Here is a 22,478-nt window from a genome sequence, read left to right as displayed (position 1 = left end):
TGTCGGCACTCTGTATTTCAAGTGCCAACATTTCAATAGAGCCATACAAATCACTTCATTTATTGGTAGAGCTACAGGAGTAGCGAGACAAAATAAATAAGAATACACATTAATTAAATACATTTATGTTTCAAAAGACTTTTTACTGAGATACAGTCGTTAATTCCTGGAGCTTTGTCAGCTCTTAAAAAGACTTGCCATTTCATTTCTAAAAATTCGAGATGTGCATTTAACTGACTTACAAATTTCTTTTTATCTAAAAGCAGTTGGTGGTTACACATTTATTTATTTATTAGTTCACTGCTTTTGTTAACTGGGTTGTAGTTGTTCCTTTGCAGTGGAGGTCTGGGGAGAAAATCTCCATTTATAAAACAGGCAATTTTATCTTATTTCGGCTTTTCCCGGTTAGGGGTCGCCACAGCAGAACTCCGGTCCACTAATGATTGGCAGTGGATTTTTTACAGTGCCAAGGTGCCAGCCCAATGCCCAACCTTCAAAGAAGGCACACCCATTCATGCACGGACCTACCTGCATGTCTTTAATTTTACACACTAGAGAAAAATGTAAAGCTTAAAGCTACACTACAGACAAATAATAACTGAAAGGCACTATACTAGAGAAAATTTACAATCAGGAAAAACAGAGTCATTAGAAACAAACTGGCATATGCAGTGAGGTTTAAAAGCTGAAATTACAATGTTTTCAGCTATGGGTAGAAGACGTGAGAGGAGGTGTGGGAGATATGAGTAGAAAGCAGAGAGGAGGAGAGGAAAATGGAGTAGATTGTACATTTGTTAGCTGATGTAGAGAAAAAGAAAGTTGTAGTGAAGCTGGGGAAGATGTTGAAGGTAGTAAATATGACTGTAAATTTTGCTGGATGGAAAAACTTATTGGGTTGTAAGTACAGACAGTAGGAGTTGCAGTAAAGCAAAGGGATAGAAGACAGAAGATAGTAGGAAATGAAGTAGGGAAGCAGGACTTGTAGAATGAAATAGTAAGACTTTTTTTTAAAAAAACTTTTTACTGTGATACAGTCATTAATTCCTGGAGCTTTGTCAGCTCTTAAAAAAACCTTGCCATTTCAGTGGGAAAGATCACAGGTGGGTTGGTAGATAGAATTAAAGAACATGTCATAGCTGTCAAGAAGAAAGATGACACCAATTCTATAGCTAGACATACACAGAAGTGTACTGACTAGAAAAAATCAGTTTTTTGTTATAGAGAGAATAGATAAGAAGAAATCTGTAGGTCAATTTAATGTACATCTTAAATTTTTAGAACTGAAATGGCAAGTTTTTTAAGAGCTGACAACACTCCATGAATTAATGGATGTATCTCAGTAAAAGTATTTTGAAATATAAATGTATTTAGTTAATGTGTATTTTTATTTATTTCATTTACTTTTCCACTTTCAATTCACTTAATTATTTGTGTAATTAGACTGGTTTCTGTTTTTGATTGGTGTTTAACTTGTGCATCACGTCCATGTATGTTTAAAATGTTCTTCATTGTAGTACTTGTTATTCTGATTAAGTTCTTAACAGTAAAGAGAACAAAAGCAATAAATACTCTAATCTTTTCCACTTATTTGGTCTTTGGCAGTGGCTGGTCCTTGGTGTGTGCCTCTCATGTTGATACAGAAGTTTTATATTAATTTATTTATTTTTTTAAGTATCTTCTCAGGATATCATCTTTGGAGTGTAATTTATCATTCACAGGCATAGTTGGCATTGTAATTCTTTGCAAGGGGAACTGTTCAAATCTGGATAGTTGCACCCTTTAATGTTTTGCACTGTACCACTTGACATTGATGCTAATCTCATGTGCACAGCCAGTGCTGGATGAGGACAGTATAAGGAGTGCATGAGAGCAGTCAAACCTATGGAGAAGATCGTCCCAGCCATATCATAGGCAGTGAGAATTCTTATCAGTTGTACATTGGTGTCAGTGCTGCTCTTTACAACCCATAACACACGGTACAATCACAAAAGGGCATGTGTTAGGTGTGTTATCTATTGTTTGACAAGATTAAAGTGTGGAAATAGAAGAGCAGGAAATAAATGAAAAGGAAGACAAGCATAGGGTAAAACAGAAGTAAGCAACTAAGGATGAGTAGGGTAAAGGTGGGGGAAGGTGCAGTAATTTTTTTCTGGGCCAGATTCATGCATAAAGAAAAGAATATGGGAATGAAGTGAGGGATGTAACATGAAGGCAAGAGGGCTTTGATAGGTAGTAGAAGATAGACAACTGAAAGAATGTATGGTAACCCAATGGGGGAAGTGGAACATAATAATTAAGGCAACATTAGTAAAACAGATTGGAAGACAATGTTGAAGGGAGGATTGAACAACCAACAGGGGTGGGCATTGTAAGTTAGGGAACAAGATGGTGTGTTCATAACTACAAAGGCTGACAGCTGTAACCCAGAGGGAGAATACTCACCACTCTGAGTGCCATCACTATTGGTCCCTGTCTCAGACTGTGAAGACAGTGCTGGACAGGGAGGTAACTCAATGAGGCAGAAGATGTTCTCCATTTGGCCAATTCAGGCAACAGTCTTCTGTCAATAATCATTCTCACATTGCCTGCCAGCTGGTGATGGGTGACAAAGGTGTCTTTTTCACTAATACTCCTACTAGTGGATACAACTTTGCCAGCATCCATTGCAGAGCAACAAGAATTTGGCTGGTACAGGTAAGGCAGGAGGTATGGAGCCAATTGTGCCAAGCTGGGACTCAAGATGTGCTGGGTGCCTCTGGTGGTGGTGGTGATGGTGGTTGTGAGACTGCTTCTTCCACCTAGGGGAGGCTGACAAACCTTGCCACAAGAGTTGGATGCTGGCCATGATACTGCTGCATATAATGCTAATATAAATGGAGAGAAAGAAAATAAAAAAAAAACAGAATAAATGTATGTCACCATACACAGGTGAGGGGGGCCTGAACCCATTGCCATCAACACCTACATTTCAAAAAGCAAGCAACTAATGTGATGAGCTCCTTGGATAAAGTAATAGGGTCCTAGACAAGGGGGTGATATCCGAGATAAATGTATATATGCCAAGTAAAAAAACGCTGCTCAGACATAACCTTTCATACACAGGTTATAAGAGGAATAAACAAATATATTCACAAAGGTTGTCTGGGATGCAGATGTTCACCCACCCAAAAATGTTTTGTTTATGTTTTAAGCATCTAATGCATTAGGTACTATAATTAGACAGAAACAACACCTGAAATATTTTGATAACACAAATGGGGGTAAGGGCATTGAATCTACAGGCATCCTCACAATGTAAGAGCTCATTCTTAACATTCTGGCCCACTTGTCTATACATATTTCAGGATGCGTGCAGAAACATACTCACTAATAGCATTCAGTAGTCATAGTGTGACCTTTGACCTATGCCACTATTACAGAATTGACAGTGATTACCAAAGGTAATGCTGTTTGAAAATGAATATCTACTACTTTTAAGATTGAAAGGTGTATATTCTGAAACCAGTATTCTCACCTAGTTGCTCTCCTTGGAGCTCTCCAGGTTCTACCTGTGTAGCTGCCTATATACTTTAGTCTCTTTAGGGTCTGTAGAGTGAAAGACAATACTGTGTAATATCTGTGCATGGCATACAGTGGCAGTTTATATGTGTAGCCAAGAAAAGTTCTACTTACATTCCACAAGGTGTGCCTCTTGTTTAATTTCATCTTCTCATTGGTGTAGGAGGTTAGGATTGTGGCACCTCATGCCACTAATGGTGATTGCACTGTTCCACTACAGGATGTCAGTGGCTTGGGTAACAGCCTGGAATAAACTTTTCCAGGCTTCAGTCGTACACTGAAGTCCTTTATAGCCCTCCTGCTGGAGCCTCTGGCTGTAATCTTTATGGAGTTGGTAGAGAAATATTTTGACTCCTCCTGACACCACCACTGTGCTGTGAAAGGAGCATTACACTCTTTCTGCAGCCAAGATTTCTCGCCTTGAATAATCTCAGTAACAAATGGCAGGTGATTGGCATCCAATTAGGTCTCACATGTCCCACCTGTCAGGCAACAACATTCATCAGTGATACAGCTGTGACAGTAAGCAGATATAACCATTGCTCAATGGAAAAAACTGTAGAGCTCCAAGTTTTAAACCTGCTAAATGGTGAATTTCAGATGTTTACTTCAGGGAAACTACCACTGCATGTACATAAATGTTTGTTTTTACATGTCCGTCATCTGTAGTACATCTGCATTTAACTGCTATTAACTTTGCCATAAAGTGTATTGGGAAAGGAGAATTTAATGGCGGATTGCAAGGGTAAAGTAACTGTTCAGTTGCATGATAGCCAAACTTAATTAGTGACAAACCCATGAGCACATACTTAGAACACAGTTCAAAATATTCTTACAGTGCATATACCACTTTTAGTAAATACATTTTGCTGTTTTATACAATACACATATCTTATTAGCAAAGTTATTCTTAACAATGAGAAGGAAAGTCATGCCCCCCTTCTCCCTGAAATATATAAAAAATATGCCTCCTTACTCTCCTTAGGAGATGGCTACCTGTATATACATCTGATGTTTAATTGAGAGAAAAGGAAAAAAAACAGTGATTACAGTAATGTTTCAACTTGTTAATCCTAGACAATATACTTTTCTGTCCATGTTATATCAATGGTCGAGTGAATATGAAGAAGTGGGGTACACTTTACTAACTATAGATTTTGTTTCTCTATTTACGGTTATTCCCAACAATGTGGGCTTCGATTTTGTTTGACTTTTTCTCTCCAAGAATTCAGGATACTGAACTGACCAAATTTATCTGGTCTGTTTACTGCTTGAGATTATTTTAAGTAATAACATCTTTGTATTTGATGACAGGTTTTGCCTTCAGAAAGTAGGCTTTGCTATGGGCACCATGTGTACAAACAGTTAAGTGAACATAGTAATAGTATACTAGGAAACTGTATATATATATTTAATAAAAGTAACTTTTTTCAAAAATTTATTCCCTTCAATGTCTTTTTTTTTGGACTGAGTCGATTGAAATACTTTATGACTTATAGATTATTTACATCAAACAACTTAATTTCAAAAGTTCATTATGAAACACTCAGTGATGAGTTTAGACTTTTTAGATGTTCCTGTTGGTGTGACATCATTGGGTCTGACCACAAGTTTATATAAGAAGCCACGTAAAAAGGTTAATATGCTGCATCATAATAGTATGCATCCCAAACACATACACAAAAACATATTGAAAGGGCAATTCTATAGGCTTGGTAGGTTGAATACGAAAGAAGAAACTGTGTTGCAAGCCTTTGACAAGTTAAAAGGTGACTTTTTTTAAGACGAGGATATACCCAAAAAGAGATTAATGAAGATCGTGATGTTTTAAATCATAAAAAAGACTCTGCAAAACAATTCCTTTCTAAGTAGTATCAAACTAGTGTAGCTAAATTCACCAAATCCATTTGTTTTAGGATGGGTTTAACATTTTCTAATGAAGTGTATTCAATCTGCAATATTATTAGAAAAAATTGGCATAGTCTGACAATGGATAATAGGTATAAAGCCATATTCGGTGACGGACCACATTTATGTTTTAAAAATAATTAGTCTTTAAAAAGTGTGCTCTGTTATAAACCCTTTAACAAAGTTATAAATAAATCTGACAGGTTAGGGACCTTTCCCTGTAAGGCACGTAGCATATGTAAATTTATAAAGAATGATTCTTCCTCTTTTATGCATCCTTTAACTAAACAAACATATATATTTGATTTTTATGCAGATTGCAAAAGTAATAACCTAGTATACTTAGCTGTATGTAAATGCTGTCAGAGATTTTCTGTTGAAAAAAACAATCATACACTGAATGAAAGTATAAAACAACATATATACGATATTAGAAGGGATGATACTAGAAATGCCTTGTTTAAGCATGTTTGTGCAACTAACGATGAACATATTTGAATTTTTGGTTCTGCAGTTGTACAATGTGAATGTTAGAGGTGGTGATGCTAGGACACATACAGAGTGTTTAGAATTAAAGTGGATCCTTGAACTGCAAGCAAACAAAGGTAAAGATTTAAATGAGAATGTTCCGTTAAGACTGGTTTTTAAATCACGTGGTCTAACCCACTACAGTTTAAAACTAAGTATTTAAGCACTGTAATAGTCTGTTTTAAAATGGTCTGATGAAGCTTCAGTAATACAATGTGAAAGTGCTTACCTTTTTATGCTTTTTATATGTTGTATTTTAATAAATTGAGAGTCTTAAGTTTTAAGCCTTGCTGTCTTGTTCTTCATCTTTTATCTTGGACATTTTCTGGTGTTTATCCAGATTTCATCTGATGTGTTTTTGTATTTTGTGTTGTTCCTACCAGTATAAATAATCAAGTCCTACAGTACAATAGCATGACTTACTTCCGGATATAACAATTAAATCCATTGATGCTTCTCAGTTATTGAACTTAACTGGTCTGAGTTCAGGCACCTCTTTAATTTTATTCAACTCTGGTTTGCCCAAGAATTACTTTACAACCCAGATTGCTCATCCCTGCATGACACAGTTACATGGACAGCCACTTCTCAAGCACTCAGGGGAATCTACAATTCCTTTTATCAACATTCCAACAGCACTGAACAGACATGGTGATCTTGTGGTTTTAGCATGCATATGCAATTTAGGGAAACTCTAGAATAAGATCTCACCAGATTTAAAAATAAAAAAGACAAATATCAATTAAAATTCCATCTAACTACTCACCTACAAAAATACAGGATATGCATCTGGGACATCATCTAAGCTTTCCCGCTGCAAATCCTTTTCCTCATTTTAGATAGCATCACTTATTTATTTACTTATTTATTTATTTGCTTCAGTCTGTTGAACTATTTAGTCCTTCTGACTTTATATATACATATGTACCACAATTACCACGATTTATTCCTTGCCACATGAACCATACTACCTTACTTGGAACATTCATTTTGTCATTAACCAGCTTGTTTTATGCATATGCTATTTAAAATCAGCATAATATTTTGCATAGCACTGATACACAACATTTTCTGTCCTCTTACTATTAGAATTTTTCTTTTGTATTACAGAACTTTTTATTACGAAAAGTTATTTCTTTCCTACATGTATCAAGACCTGATGCTAAGCTGTCATGTATGTAAGCATTTGTCATGGTATACATTTTGTAATAATGTTATTATGTAATTCATTCTTTCTAATGTATATTTTTGGGATAATCGAAGACACCACTGAAAATAGGACTTTCAGATGGACATCTGAGTCCAAAATGGCTTGCAAATTGATTGCTTATGGTTATAGCAGACTAAGTTTAAATGCATTAGCTCAGCCATATTGTTTACTAGAAATTAATCTAATGAGATGAACTATCCTGGCAGATAGATTAGCACTTTGCATTTGGCCTTATAGACCATGCATGACACACAAATCCAACAGACAGTCCATAAACTCAGTCAAAGAACTCACATTCTACACCCTACAGCAGCTATGTATAAGGAACATGAATGCCAAAATGAACTAAAATATTTTAAATACTTTCCAAAAATGTAGAACAGCTAAGATTGTACAGGAGAAGCAAAAACAGCTATGTGTTACATTAAGTTGTGAGAGTTTGCAATCACTTGATAACCTTTTTTAAAGCTTATTCCAGCTCCTTTGCTTTCAGATGAGTAGCTTAGATAGGTTGAATAGAACTCTTGTTTCTTCCACCAAACCAAAAATATCAGAAAAAAAAGGTGTGGTAACCAAAGTAGTTATTTTTCCATCCATCCATCAATCAATCAATAAATAAAATTATTTTAGCTCTTCTATAATGCAGGGGAATTTATTCTCCCAGTTCTTTTGCTGTCAAACATCAGATTCTGTAGTGTACTGTAAACTCATCTCTGACAAAAGTCTTTTGAATGGTTCTTAGACAGGCAGCAACTCTCACCCTCTTTAGAAAGACAGCTGATATGAGCTGGTTTAACTCTGCTGTACTAATAAGCAATCAAAAAGTACTAGATGGGGCGTGGCCAAGGATGAACACAGGATAGCAGCAGATTTCTTCAGCTCCACCAATTTCATTACATTGACAGGAATTAATTACTTAAAAAATTAATTCTTGAAGTAATTTTCTTTCTAAATATGTTTGTTTTATATAGTTCTTGAACTATATCTAAAAAAGAAAGGAAATCTTAATAATATTCCTGTCAGAAATTACTTTGGAAATTTTCCTGTCAGTTTATCAGTCTGAAATGAGTTCCAGTAAGACAATTTCTCAAGACTCCAGCATCAAGAAAGAACTTCAGTCTCTGATAATTATAGTCCAGCAACTTACTGCTAAGATGGATAAAATGGATACTAAAATAGACACTTTCATAGAAAAACTACAAAACAAATAGACTTGTTACATATGGACCTGCAACAACAGAAGATCCAGATGACAGGCATAGAAGAAGCTGTGAATGACATGGAAAATAAAATACAAGAACAGGAAATCAACATTGAGTTTCTGCTGAAACAAAATACACATTTACAAACAAAGCTGGATGACCTGGAAAATAGATCTAGGCGCAATAACATTAGGATTTTTGGACTGCCAGAAAATATTGAAGGTAACAATATTACTTCTTTTTAACAACATGGCTCCCTAAAACTTTAGATTTACCAGAAGCATTCTCTTTTGGTATCGAAGAGCACATAGATCTATAGCTAATACTAACTCTAACAAAAACTATCCTAGATCAGTTATAGTTAGATTTCTATCATCTTTGATAAAGAGATGGTTCTTAAATCTGCTTGGGCTAAAGCTCCTGTTAAGTTTAATGAGACAACTGTGCGTTTTGACAATGACTATTCTTCCATGGTAATTGCTAAAAGAAAAGTTTTTCTGCCACTAATAAGGGAGCTTAAAAAAGCACAGTTTAAAACATACCTTCTGTTTCCTGCCAAGCTTAAAATCTTCCTTCCTGATGGTCCTAAGGTCTTCGATGATTTAGACTCTGCTTTACTGTTTGTCAAAGAAAAAAGATTTTGGATAAAATAGAAGAAATGGAATGGGTTAGTTTTTCATTAAAGAGATTGGCAACTGAAGCTTCCTGGAAGACTTCAGAGAAGAAGAAGAGACTAAAAAACAAATGATCTGTTATATGTTTTTTTTCTCTCTCATCATTTTAGTTCATTATTAATCTTTTTGAATATAGTTCATGCATTTCCAGAAAGCCACAAATATTTTGGAAAAGATTTAATCAAAGTTATTCTCTATGTGCAAAGAAATGTTTTGTTTCATAACCAGTCAAAATGCCTGAGGATTTAATGGCAGGCTGTGACTCGATTTGTTTTTCTTTCTGAAAAAAGTAAGGTTAGTAATTTGATACATTTTTTATCTTTACCTTTTTTTCCTTCTTCTTTTATTATTTTCTTTGTTTAAACAATGACATTCTATTTAGATTATGTAGTGGGTAAAGAGTGGGGGAGGGCAGGGAGAGAACAGTAATGAAAATATCATTAATAGAATAATAACATTTATTTCTTGTAAAAGTTTATAAGTTCTTCAAATGCTATTTCTAATTATACTTTCTTGATTATACTGCTTATGCTTGTTTGTAAATAATCTGTCATGCTTTAACTAATAATAATCAGAACTAAATAAGAGTAAATAATATGTTTTATTTTTAACTCTATTAATATAAACAGTAAGTAACATTCCATTGTATATACTTCTTACAGCTTTCTCTTACATTTTTTATTTCTGCCTCACTCCCTTTTATTTTCTACTCTCTTTTCTTTTCTTTATTAATATATAGAAATGCTTTAGACTGTGTGGGCACAGTGAATAATAGGATTTGTATGAAAATTGAGTTGGGAGAAGAATGCTGAGTTTTATTGCTTGTTGGTAATTTTGAGTTTAATTTCACTTGCATAGAGGCTGTGATGATCTGTGGAATACATTGTGGAGGTTCTGTCATGTTTAGATGCATTTACACTGCTAAATGAATGTTTGTCACTAGTTTTAATAAGTTTCCGCCAAAATGTTAAGAGAGACAATCTGGGATGTGGGCTGTCTTATGCACAATGTCCTTGAGTTACCTCAGAATCTTCAAATCACAGAATTCTCACAGAGAAACTGAAAGCAGTTAGTATAAACATTGACAAGGTTATCACACTGACACACCACAGATTCAGGAAAAATACTCTGTTCATAAAATATGTCAGTTATAATGAGTTTAAATGATGTAGTTTCTTGTAGTAAGTAAATGTCTTATTTTAGAAGGCATAAAAATGAAACATTTATTTAAATGTTTTGAAAATCTACTTAACAGCAGCATAATAATCTGTGTTAAAAATTTGTGTTCCAAACATATACTTTACTATAACTCATTTAATTCATCTGATTGACAAACATAAATAATCTTATAACTCTATTCTGGAAGAAATGTCATGTGATATATTTTAAAGCAGTAGGTTAGCATGATTGTAAAATCTGGTTACCAATATGTGTTTGCTGTGCATTATTTTGTATAAAGCAGACAGATTTATTCTAGGGACAGCAAGTAGGATAGTGCTCTACTAACACACAACTCAGTGAGATCAGATATATATATATATATATATATATATATATATATATATATATATATATATATATATGTGTGTGTGTGTGTGTGTGAGTGTGATGGCTTTTTTTTCTGAGAATCTGCATAACTATCCAATATGATTTATAATAATTTCTATGAATACAATATTTTACTCTATTGACAAAATGAATGTTTGCCACAAGTTTTAATAAGTTTCCCGCCAAAATGTTAAGGGAGACAATCTGGGATGTGGGCTGTCTCATGCATAGTGTCCATGAGTTTCCTCAGAAGCTTCACTCACAGAATTTTCACAGAGAAACTGAAAGCAGTTAGTATAAACATTGACAAGGTTATCACACTGACACACCACAGATTCAGGAAAAATACTCTATTCATAAAATATGTCAGTTATGATGAGTTTGGATGATGTAGTTTCTTGTAGCAAGTAAATATCTTATTTTAGAAGGCATAGAAAATGAAACATTTATTTAAATGTTTTTGAAAATCTACTTAACAGTAGCATAATAATCTGTGTTAAAAACTTGTGTCCCAAACATATACTTTACTATAACTCATTTAATTCATCTGATTGGCAAGCATAAATAATCTTATAACTCTATTCTGGAAGAAATGTCATGTGATATATTTTAAAGCAGTAGGTTAGCATGATTGTAAAATCTGGTTACTAATATGTGTTTGCTGTGCATTATTTTGTATAAAGCAGACAGATTTATTCTAGGGACAGCAAGTAGGATAGTGCTCTACTAACACACAACTCAGTGAGATCAGATATATATATATATGTGTGTGTGTGTGTGTGTGTGTGTGTGTGTGTGTGTGTGTGTGTGTGTGTGTGTGTGTGTGTGTGTGTGTGTGTGTATGTATGTATATATGTGTATGTGTATATGTATGTGTGTGTGTGTGTGTGTGTGTGTGTGTGTGTGTGTGTGTGTGTGTGGGTATGTGTGTGTGTGTATATGTGTGTGTGTATATGTATGTGTGTGTGTCTGTGTTTATGTGTGTGATGGCTTTTTTTAGGTAATAACGCAGGTGTTTCTGAGAATATGCATAACTATGCAATATGATTTATAATAATTTTATGAATACAATATTTTACTCTATTGACAATAATGAGTTTAAGTAAATGCTCATATACAAACAATTCAAGATTTTTTGGAAGCTGTTGATAGAATTCACATGACAGAAAATAGATGCATCTTAATGCATGTAATGTCTGAATCATATTAGCCAAAGTTTTTGATTTAAATGAATGTTAGAACATAATTTTCTCTCCTCTTGATTTCTAACATTAAGATTATTTGAATGCTATTAGAATACAAGTGTTATATATTACATAGATCTATATAATAGTATGAACAGTTTTAAAAAAAAAAAAAAAAAGTTTATTTTAGTTTATATGATGCTGTTTTACCAAATGTGTAGTTTTGTCTTGATAGATAATTGAATTGAAAACTGTTAACCTCAGTTAAATATAACTAGTATTAAATTGATAAGGTGGTAGCTGAGGTACTGCTGCTTAGGGTAGGGGTTAACTTGAGTAGTAAATACTGCTCTAAGTTGGAGTTTTCAACTCCAGGCGGGATGCAAGGTTTAATCCTTACATTATTTTCACTTGTTCATTGTTATATGTATATAGTTTTGACATCCACAATATATTTTGTACACTCATTGTCACTACAAACAAAATTGAATCCTATACAAAATCCCATAAGAGATTTAATAAATACAGCTATATTTAAAGGTACACCTAAAAGAGGAGATGTAACATTATTTATCTTGTTATTTGTTATTTCGATCATAAGATTCTTGAGTTTTAAAATGCCAAATGACATCTTTAAAAGGAATTTCTTTAAACATTAATGGATTGAATAATCCGTGTAAAAGGGCAAGCCTAATAAGATACATTAATCTACACAAGGCCAATCTAGTCTTCCTGCAAGAAACCCATCTCTTGAAAAAAGATATTGATAAACTAGCCACTAATAAGTATACAGTATTGGTTAGTTCAGAGCACACTCAGAAAAAGAGGAGTGGCTATTTTATGGAATAAAAGTATGCCCATTCCTAAAACCATTAAGTCTTATCAGGATGACAAAGGAATGTTTTGTATGGTTACAATACAAATTAATGGGAAGACTTACACTTTAATTAATGTATATTGGATACCTGGAATTGGTATTAATACAGTGAAACATCATATTGATAAGATCATATCATTCTCTGTAGGGGATATTATTTTAGCTGGTGATTTTAATTGTATACTACATGAAAGTGATACTACCACTATAAAGAAAAGAAGAATTACATCTAATGCAAAACATTTAAATGATTTTGCTAATTCTTATCATTTGAATGATATTAATAATCAGATAGAGTCAAAATCATTACCATACACCTTTTTTTCTAACAGATACAAAACTTATTCAAAAATAGATAGGGTCTTTATTTCTAACCAGATGGTAACAGATTTAATTAATTCCAAAATCATTTCATGTCCTATATCTGATCATAACTCAATTGTTTTGAATTCATGATAAAAAATACTCATAATGTTCAGATCAAAAGGATACCAGCATACTTAACTCAGCTAAAAGACTATAAAGAATATATACTTTCAGAAGTACAACATTTTCTAGACATAAATAATACTCCTGAAGTCTCCATTGTCTATGTTTGGGATGCCTTAAAATCATATCTATATGGACAAAGTATCAGATGGTATAATAACAAAAGGAAATCTTGGGATAAGGAATTGTTAGATATTCAAAGTAAACTAGACTCTTATAAACATAATAATAAAGAAAATATTATGGACAAGAAAGTTATTGAAGAAATAAACAAACTAAATGAGAAATACAAAGAAATTTTGACTCATAAAGTTAAAATAACTTTAGAGAAATACAAGTTTTGTCTTATTCAATAAGCCCCAAATACTTACATAGACTTAAAAATAAAACAAAAGATTTAATAAACAAAACCATATCAAAGAAATCTTTTCTCTAAGGAAAAGAGGAATGTTTCTAGTATACCAGAAATACTGGATGAATTTAGAAATCACTTTCACAAGATTAACCATAACAACATTAACATGGAACCTAAAGATAAAATAAAGGAGTTTATAACCACAAACATGAATAAAAAGCTTAATAAACAACAGATTAAACTATTGGACAAGAGTATTTCATATACAGAAGTTATTACACAAATAAATAAGCTTAAATCAAACAAAGCACCGGGTAATGATGGTATTATACCAGAGATATATAAAATCCTTTCTAAAACTACATATTCATTAATACATAAGGTTTTTATTCTGGCCCAAACTGAGTTAATAACCCCCATCTTGGCAATATACATTTATTTCACCAATTTTAAAACCTAATAAAGATCCAACTAGATGTTCTTCATATCGACCCATCTCATTACTTAATGTTGATTATAAAATGTTTATGAGTATTTTGCTGATAGATTGAAGACAATTATCCCCGCATTATAGACATAGATCAGACGGGCTTCATTGTAAATAGAAATACTTTTGATAATATAAGAAGAACTTTAACATTAATTGATTTTGCAAATAGGAAAAAGAAAGATTTAACACTTATTAGTCTTGATATAGGTTCAGCATTTGATTCAGTAAGTTGGGACTATCTGTTTACCTTACTGAAATGCACAAATTTCTCTGATGCATTTGTAAATTTAATTGAGCATTTATACAAAGGAACGCTGGCTTATATTAAGGTAGGAACATATGTTTCACAAAAATACCCATTCTTAAAGGTACAAAGCAAGGATGTCCACTTTCTCCACTATTATTCACTTTAGTAATGGAGCCTTGGGCTAATTTGATTAGAAACAGTACTGACATAGAGGGTTTTGAAATAGAAGAAAATACAACATCAAAAATTCAACTTTTGCAGATGATGTTCTAATTACATCAGCAGGATCTAATTCTTCTATGCAGTCTTTATTTGATAAAATGATGAATTTTAAAAGTATTTCTGGTTTAATATTCAATGAAGAAAAACTAAAATACTACCTATATATACACGAAAAAATACTCTCATTAGTGATTTTACTAAATATGTACCCAACTCAGGTCAGATAACTTATTTAGGTATAATACTATCTAAAGATATTAAATCTATTATATATAATAACTATAATACCTGTTTTCTTAATATATAAAATCTTTTAATACCTGGAATAATATGTTTTTACTATGGAGGAGAGACTTACAATTATTAAAATGATAATATTCCCCAAGATTTTATACTTAATACAATCAATAATACTTTCACCTACAAAAATAACTATCAAGAAACTGAATACACTAATGTTAAATTTCTTATGGGCACCTAATAGACCTAGGATTGCATTAAAGAAACATACTAATAGCTGGTCTCAAGGGGTATTTCTTTTCCAGACTTTAATTTATATATTATCTCTTCTATTATAAAAGTTATTACTTTATTAATAGATCGGTCATATGTCATAAAATGGAAAGATTATTGGGAGCTAATTAGTATGCACTTCATGAAAATCTCCTTAACACATAAAAATATGATTATAAATAACTCCATGTTGTGGTTGCTAAAGGAATTTTGTACTTCACCTATTACACCTAAACATATGGTCTGTTACCCATTAAATATTATTATTAGTTATCGTAACTTTATATTCATGCACCCTAAGTATAGGGAATGGAATTTTATTGTATTCCCTATAATTTATACTCAGGGTATGCTTATGTCATCTACTTCTGAAGGAGCTCATTTAGCTATAGATAATAATCTAAAGTACTGGTATCAGCTGATATCTGATAATAAAGTTAAAATCTAGATTTCTTAAAACAAGAATTTGATCTAAGAGAAACTTGCTGGTTAGAGGTTCAGATCTTTAGACAACATCTCATTGATAGAATAGATCTAATGTCTATAACAGTTAAAGAATCTATTCCAAAACTGATTGATTACTTGATAATAAATTTACAGCATAAAGTTTCTGATAAAGGTAAACTTTCATATATACATAAAATTATCAGACAAGAAACTTTTACAATGTAGATTCATACTGGAATTATTTCACCTCTATTAATGGGGACCCACCAACTCAACAAGATAAACAATATATATTGGAATCTGCTTATAGAACTACATCTTCCATTGTCTGGAGACTTTATACATGGAAATTTTTATATAGATCTTTTTATACACCTTTGATGATGAATAAAATTAATAATAAAGATAATCTATGTAAGAGATGTAATGCAGAAATTAATGCTGACTGGGCTCATATGTTTTATGACTGTATGAAGTTGAAAGAATACTGGAAGTCAATTAATAAATTTTTGCAGGCTCTTTTTACAGATAATTTCATTATTTCTAAGTCTCTTATATTATTCAACACACCTGTACCTCAATGTGTTAAAAAGATTAAGCTTCCCTTGTTATGGTCTATCCTAGCAGTGGCTAGGAAAATAATAACTAGAAATTGGATTTCAGATACACCTCCTTCGTTCAATGAATTTAAAAATGTTATGAATATAATGTGTCATATGGAAATAAGCACAATTAGAATGAGAACAACTAGAAAAACATCACATTTTATTGTATGGGATAATTTACAAAATTTGTTAAAAAAATTCTAATTTCAATAGCACAGTATTTTAGTTTAATTAATTGATCTGATTGTAGTGGATGTCTTTGTAAATACTTTAGTTGTTTTGTTGAATATTATAATAATACCTATTTTTAATTATTTGTATAAAATTGTTATGATATTTCTCTTATATGTTAAAACAATAAATTTGTTTTAAAAAAAAAAAAAGTACTAGATGATAGAGTACCCAAAACAAGTAGCCATTCATTTGAAAAAAATGATTTTAGCACCTACAGATGCCAAAATTAGTCCCAGCAAAGAAAGCCACAAGCACCCTTATCAGGACACCTCTTGCTCTTGAGTTCCAGATTCTATTTGCTCTTCTTTCTGTAAACCAAAAGAAAACATATACAGCTAAGGCTCAAACTCATTATCTTTGAACAGGCAGTGACCATAATTCAAGAGTGAACCATGCTCCACAAATTGAGAGGCAGAAAAACAATCAAGTTTTTATGTATTTAAGTATGTGTGATATGTATGAAGTAGCTATTCTGAAATTTTTATATAACTATCAGGAAAGAAAGAGGTTTTAAAACACATGAATGTACAAAATGGTGTTTTCATCTGAAAACCGAATGAACTTCATCAGCCATTAGTAAACTCATTGCTACTGGACTGATGAAGTCTGTTTCTTAATGAAAGCATTCATATTGATGTAGATTTGATTTTTTTTTTTTTACCCAGAAGTAAATGTTTCCAGCTCATGTTCCTGGCTAGGATAGTGGTTTCTATTTTTAGGTCTAATTTGATTTTACATAGTTCCCTGAGGTTTTTGAGTTTGTGTCCTCCTAGCTAATGTGTAGCTAGATAGATGACTCGTGTTTTCAGCACTTTTGTGAGGAAATAAATGATCATATTTGCCTTCCTTTTAACTTAAAAATAACTTGTACACACCTAACACAATCAAATTGTACCATGGCTAAAGACAGTGATTGGTTCTGTGCCAGCATATAGATAAACATACACATATAATACATAAACAACTGTTGCTTGCAGCATTTTTAAGAGGAAATGTTTCTGTCATTACTGTTAACTTTAAAGTAATATATGCAAACCTGAAACATAAATCAGGGTGCCGCTGCCAAAAACAGTTAGTGGTCTTGAGTCAGTTTTGATTACTGCTTCACAGAAGTAAATACCACTGTCATTGCGGAACAGCTGCCTCAAGGTTATTATCAGCTCTTTAAGAGGACCATTATGTGTAATACGATCTTGGTACTTTTGATCAACTACGAAATCCATAGTGTTTGAAATATGGAAAATCTTATCAAAGGTTTTCCAATTTTTCTTTAAATACATCCCAGTTAGAGTGCTGTTGATTAAATGTACAGCACATGTTATGCTGATCGTTTCTCCTTCTTGAACATGAATGAATGTTTCTGACTGGGTAACCGTGGTACCTGTAGAAGGGAAACAACAAATAAAAAGTTTCAGTTGATTCCTAGTGACACAAGTAAACAAACTTAATTCAGCTGGAATGAAATCTTTGACATGCATCTTCAGTTACACACACACACACACACACACACACACACACACACACACACACACACACACACACACACACACACACACACACAAATATCTATATATCTATATCTATCTAGCTGTCAAGCTTTATAGATGTATATATTGTTAGCCTGATTGGTGATTTCTGTATGACTAAATTCTTGCTATTCTGAGAAGCAGCACATTAATCTTGCCACATATTAAGTGGAACGATTGAGGTTCAGTGGCCAGCCTCATTTAAGGGAGGATATAGGATGTAACTATGAACCTTAGCTGCCACATTATAAAAATTATTTTCTTTTCTATTTTTTTCTTTCTTACTTTCTTTTTTCATTCCCAAGGTCAAGACTGGTTTCTCTATCTGCATCTTATCATCTCTGTTGTTCTGTGGGAGCCAGAGATTCCCAGGCAGGCAAGAACCCACTGGCCAATTCATTCTTGCTTGGGAATTTTCCCTCCCCCACAATCTCATGCACTTGTGACAATAGTCAGGTTGCAGGGAGCAGGTCAGATTTGCTGGTGCTGTGGGGTGGCCTATCCTGACCCCAAGTGGATCACCCTCATCCCCTGCAGTGGATCTTCCAAGCTCTGCTGTATAGCTGCCTTCCAAGGAAAAGTGTGCCTTCACACACTGAAGTCTCCCCAGGTAACAGTGTGAACTTCTGCACAGCAGTGCAGGCTCAATAAACACAAACTCCACAGGCAGACACTAAATGTTTCCACAATGTCTAACCCATGTGGTAAGGCAGAGCTGCATCCCTCCCTGAGGTGGCAGCCACTCAGTCCATCTTCTCCTGCCAGCTCATACAGGTGTGCGAGTTGCTAAACAAACAAGAATCACCTATTCCACAGAGTGACTCATATTCTTGCGACAGAAATGTATGTCCTTGCAATGTTTGCACATTGCTGCAGCCACTCTTAAAACATTACAATGCTGAAGCAAAATTATATCTTCAAGCATTTTTGGTGTTTGCAAATGATCTGTATTGAGGTTCATTAACATTTTACAGCTTGTTTATACAAACATACCATTACTGTTCCTCTTTCTCTGTCTTGTAGCTATAACAAACAACTACTGAGAGCCTTCTGCTGCTCTTAGCCATTTTAATCTCTCTGGCTATCATTTCAGAGCCCACAACTTTCTCTACAACAAAGTACTTCTTTGGGTCTCACTTGAATCTTTCACTGTCCAGCTATTATTGAAGTATTGACTCTATTGACTCCTTTTCTATCTTTCTTTTCTGCTAAAATCCAACCCCAGCCAATATGTGGTAATGCAGGTAGTACACATTGTATATCATTGGTCATTTATTCATCCAGGGTGCATATACCTAGTGCTTTCATCAATACTTCATATTTCAACTGCTTTACTTCTTGGCTATCTCTGTGGCTGTCTTAATGGTCATACTTCACATTTCACATAATCTTGATGCCCTTTTTTTGTAGGGCATTTTTGAGTATTGCATTACCACTGTACTTTGTAAGAGAATTGTCACACATGCTCTCCACAAGTGTACACATCCTATCCTGTGCAGTCTGTCATGCTACTTTGCTACAGCCCGTTAAAACTCCATTTTATGAATCATAGATCATTGCCAGAGCTTTCCTCTGAACATAACCTTCTTTAGCATTTACTTAACACTCTATGTATGTATGTGTCTTTTGGCTTTTCCCGGTTAGGGGTCGCCACAGCGAAATTCTGGTCTGCTAATGATTGGCAGTTGATTTTTACGTGCCGAGTTGCCAGCCCTGATGCACAACCTTCAACAAAGGTATGCCCATTCACGCATGTCTCCACGCAGAAGACACTCTAGCTGAGAATTGAACCGGACAGCGTCTTACTGTGAGGCGGCAACGCTACCGCAGCACCACCACTCTCAAAGTACCTATTTTTCCATGTCCTTAGAAGGCTGTGCCATTGTGTTTGTTATAATAGATTTAATAGATCCTTGCTGCTCCCTGTCTAAGCTAGCTTCACTAAACTTCATATAAGATTATTCACCCATTTATGACTACTCCTCCAGTTTTGTTATCATGAGTGTAGCTAAACCTGCTGTTCTTTCTTTAGTTACAATGGATAAAATATTTATACTGAGGTCAATTTCATAACACTGGCTTCTTTTTTCTCAGTACAAGCCACTCCTTGAACAATGATCTTGTTTTCTATTTGACCAATTCTCCATCTGTCTTACCAGCTTGGTCATTCCTCTAAATTTCAATGTCAGGTCTTTATAATATTTAACACTGATGACATCATAATATTCTAAAGATATATGGAATGCAGTCGGACTGCTGTACAAATACTGTCAATTTCTTAGGCACAGCAAGAACTCAGTAAAAATACTTGCATAAAGAAAGATAACTCTCTTTTCAAAGTTTAGAAGCAAACTAACAAAAAAATGAAAGATAGAGGCACAAAACAGTAGCTAAAGCAATGCACTTTGGTTAAAATTATTATCAGTAAATAAAACTAAGCGCAATCTTTCACTATGCCAGATAAAGAATAATAAAAAAGATAATTTTTAGCAATCTGATTAACAATCAGTGTTAAACCTAATGCTGCCACTGCAATGTCAAAGATATTTGTAATTATGGTATTATCAGTGGTAAGCATACCTCTCATCTTCTTTGCTCAAGAATTCTAGACAATGTCATAAACAACCAAGGAGCAAAGTCCCCAAATAAAGGCTGAATTTTTAATATTACTGCAATTCACATAAACAGTTAATAGAATAATATGTTTTGAATCAACCTGCATTTTATGAGATACAAGAAATGTGAAACTCTAATATCTAGTTTAATTCACTGACTGTAATCCTCCGTGATTTACCAGTAAATCTGAAATTTTATGAGAGAGCAGACAAAAATATGACACAAAATAAGAGACAGTTGAGAAGTATGCCATATAGCTCACCAGCTATAACCTGAGAAAGAAAAATCAAAGTCTAAAGTAATAACACAGAAGGAAACATGATGCATATGAACAGTTCTACTCTGTATTCTCTGTGCACACTGATAAATGTAGCAGGTTGAATAACTGTATTTTGCTAGTAAAGCAAAGTTATACTATCCAGTCTTTTGTAACCCAACATTTCTGAGCATTTTATAGTCTATATAACAATAGTGTCTGAGAAAATATGAGGCTGTAACTAAGTGGCAGTAAAGCAAGTAAGTGAAACATTTATTGACACTTTTTATAAGTTCTATAAGTCATTTTCTGCTAGAAATGAGATTATTAATATCAAAATAAAGTTCACAGAGCCAATCCAAGGTAAACAGGCATTGATGTGAGATGGTTAGTTCCAGAAGTAAGAATAAACAAGACAAGACAATGGACACTGACTCTACAGACCCCAAAGAGCAAAATATCCTTGTTTTTATGTTAACTCTGATTTGAAGAACACTGATTACTTTATCCACATAATTGCAGAACGTTAAGGACAATGCTAAATACAGGCAGCTTTTATTTGCCATATCAGCACTGTGAAGTAGCATTGGTCAGTCAAAGAAGAGTTGAAGAGCTGCTAGATTGCTGCTGTTGCACCTAAGCAAGAGTTTAAGTGAGGGTCTGTTAAGTTTAATTGTCTGTGTTTATTAACTAGAAAAGAAAATCTTGCTGGGAATAGTCTGTTTTCTGAGGATGTTTCAATGGCAAAATGTCTAACTACTATACTCTGTAAATATAATATGATATCTCTGGTAGAAGACCATAAAATTGTAGAAGCATTTCCCAGATTAAACAATACAATCAATACAAACAAGGTACTCATGGAATATTGTTATTACACAACTGAAAGGCTTTTAAAATGGATGATAAGCATGGCTCTACATGTCTAAAGATTACCAACCAATAGAGTCAGCCAATGAAATCAGACATCATAGTGTTTCATAGTTCTTATTGTTCAGAAAAGGCATTCAGTTTCAAAACCTGTTGTTCTGTTAACTTTTTAAGTTAGTTGGAGTAATATTTAAAATTATCTTTGATTTGGGACCTTTGTCCTCACATTAGTTTTGTTTTTGTCCAAACTTCTTGAGCAAAGGCAGACAGTCAACAGACCCAGGGAATGACAAACCCATAAGTTTGACTAGTCTTATATGAAAGTCCAAGGAAAGAATTATTGTGGACCTAATAAACATAGACAGAAGAAATCTTCAGACATTGGACCCATTCCAATTTGGTTTCATCAAGGGCAGGTCATACCTACTAAACTTGGATGACTTCTTTGCGATTGTCACTAAGACCATGAATGAGGGTAAAATGGTACATATTGTCTACCTTGACCTGGCAAAGGCATTTGACACAATACCTCATTTGAGTATTATAGCCAAATTCACAGATTTATGCATAAATCCCTTTGTCACCCAATGTATATCCAAATAGATCACAGATAGGACACATGAAGTGAAGGTGGTGTAACCCACCTCCGCAAAAGAGGACTGTTACTACTGGTGTCCTACAGGGTTCTGTACTGGGACCTCTCATGTTTGGAATATACCTCTCTGAAGTCAAGGCAAATGTAGAAGGCATTTGGCTGACCAAATCTGCTGGTGACTGCAGGCTGAATGCAATCACTGAATCCCCAAATATGTTGATATCCTCCATGAAGGCCTGATGCAGAAAAATAACTGATGCAGAAACCATGATCTAAAACTCAAAACAAAAAATCCATAATTATATCCTTTGGGAAGATGACTAC

At 33.6% G+C, this 22,478-nt stretch overlaps 1 protein-coding gene across 1 annotated transcript in view; it reads right to left on the bottom strand.

Moving 5' to 3' along the window:
• Window positions 1–22,478, bottom strand: part of CD7 (CD7 molecule) — a 154,053-nt gene that overhangs the window by 44,684 nt on the left and 86,891 nt on the right. The window contains exon 2 of the mRNA XM_044084850.1: window positions 17,328–17,672. Within this exon, the coding sequence (XP_043940785.1) occupies window positions 17,328–17,672 (345 nt within the window). The remainder of the gene's footprint in view (window positions 1–17,327; window positions 17,673–22,478) is intronic.

Source organism: Protopterus annectens, chromosome 10.part0 (genome assembly GCF_019279795.1).
Source record: "Protopterus annectens isolate FY-2018-M chromosome 10.part0, PAN1.0, whole genome shotgun sequence".
In the NCBI taxonomy this organism is placed as follows: Eukaryota; Metazoa; Chordata; order Ceratodontiformes; family Protopteridae; genus Protopterus; species Protopterus annectens.
This window is presented reverse-complemented; position numbering and strand designations above follow the sequence as displayed.